The 1909-nt window shown below is 43.2% G+C and overlaps 1 protein-coding gene across 1 annotated transcript; it reads left to right on the top strand.

Moving 5' to 3' along the window:
• The first annotated feature begins 988 nt into the window (after positions 1–988).
• On the top strand, positions 989–1603 carry LOC145992477 (protein GVQW3-like). The gene has a single exon (XM_083128858.1). The coding sequence runs from the start codon at positions 989–991 to the stop codon at positions 1601–1603; it is 615 nt and encodes a 204-aa protein (XP_082984984.1).
• Positions 1604–1909: the final 306 nt, after the last annotated feature.

Here is a 1909-nt window from a genome sequence, read left to right on the forward strand (position 1 = left end):
TCGTCTTCTGGGAACATGCGTGCTCCTAGGAGTTCTGTGGGGCTTCCGGAGGAGCCCGAGTGATTCTATGCTTCTCGAGAAAGCTATTACTGTACCCAGGCCCCTGTTTACTAACTCACTAGGTACAATTAAATCAAGATGACGTGGAGGGCAGGTCAGGTGGCATGTGGTCGGAAGAACGTTACATTTGATGGTTCCTTGGGAGGACCTATTGGTGAATGGCTTTGGTATTTCAAGTCCACTTTATGGACAGTAAGGCTAATCAGGACGGGACCTACAGTTTAAAGTGGGATCCGAACCACTATTTGCCTCTGTATCGAACCCGGGATCTTCATTACATGGCGACGACGCTACCACTGCGTCATCGGAGAGGCCCTATCTATTGGTAAAGATGGGACAAAGAGAAATTGGAACTATATTTTAACCAGGGCTGAGCGATACCACTTCGATGCCGATACTCTCACCAATTCCCACCAATACCGATACTTCAAAATTGTAATAATAATTAATATTTGTTCAAAATATTGAATAATATTAGTGTTTAAATATTCTACTCTAATTATATGCTTAAATTATTTTTGCTTTAAAATATTCAAGAATTGCATGAGAATATTAAATTACATATTATGTTATCATAAAATATATTTTTTCTACACAAAACTGGCGAAAAATAAAAAGTAACTTCGAATTTTGCATAATTTCCAGGAGAAATGGACTCCGCGAAAGTGTCGCTCGGAATTTTTGATGAGCCGTGAAAGACCAAGATGCCGGAAAAGTATCGGCTGGTATCCGTAAACAATTTCCAATACTTTCCGATACCGATACCAATACGAGGGGGGGCTGGAAAGTTCATGAAATCACCCAGAAGAAATAAAAATTGAAACAAATTGTTGTAGCCATTAGAAAGAGCATATATTGTAAACCTCTTATCCTGCATATGATCCTTTTGTCATTGTTATTTTTTTTGTTTCACGTTCAGTAAGAAGAGATGGCGGAGGACCTAAGGAAATTTGAGAAGAATGAGCTTCGCAGTGTCATCAAGTTTCTCGTGTTGCAAGACAAATCCCCCATGGATATCCATAAAACTTTGCATGAGACTTTGGGGGAACATGCCCCAGGATATACAACAGTAGCCAAATGGGTGAGGCGTTTTAGGACTGGACATGGTGAGACTGAAGATGAACCCCGCTCTGGCAGGCCTGCAAGTGCAGTGACTAGGGAAAACATTGTCAAAGTGCACGACATGTTCATGGAGGATAAGCGCATATCCACCAAAACCATTGCTGCGTATCTGGGGATATTGCGTGAGTGTGTGGGTGTCATAATATCAGAGTATCTGGACATGCGGAAGCTCAGTGCGAAATGGAACCCAAAATGTCTGAATGCTGACCAGAAGAGAACACGAGTGCAGATGTCACGGGAGATCGTGCGCAAATTTCAACACCCTTATGATTTTTTGCGCTGTCTGGTGACTGAAGATGAAACATGTATTCACCATTATGATCCACAGACTAAAAAGCAACCCATGGAGATGCGCCACAGTGGGTCTCCTCGACCGAAAAAGTTCCGAAGTCAAAGGTCAGCAGGGAAGGTTCTGGCATAGGTCTTTTGGGATAAGGACTGTGTCATCCTCATAAAATATCTTAAACAGGGTGAAAACATCAGTGCTGCTGTTTATTCCCAATATTTGATTGAATTGAAGGCGGCTCTGAAGGAAAAACGTCGGGGAAAAGTGAGCCGTGGTGTGCAATTTCTCCAGGACAATGCGCCCTCGCACAAGGCCCATCAAACCATGCAATTGCTGGCGGATCTGGGCTTTACCTGTGTACCCCACCCACCCTATTCCCCTGATATCGCCCCATCCGACTATCACCTCTTTCCAAACCTCAAAAAACATCTCAAGGGCACA

The sequence above is a fragment of the Lepisma saccharinum genome, chromosome 9 (assembly GCF_977018435.1).
Source record: "Lepisma saccharinum chromosome 9, izLepSacc3.1, whole genome shotgun sequence".
Taxonomy (NCBI): domain Eukaryota; kingdom Metazoa; phylum Arthropoda; class Insecta; order Zygentoma; family Lepismatidae; genus Lepisma; species Lepisma saccharinum.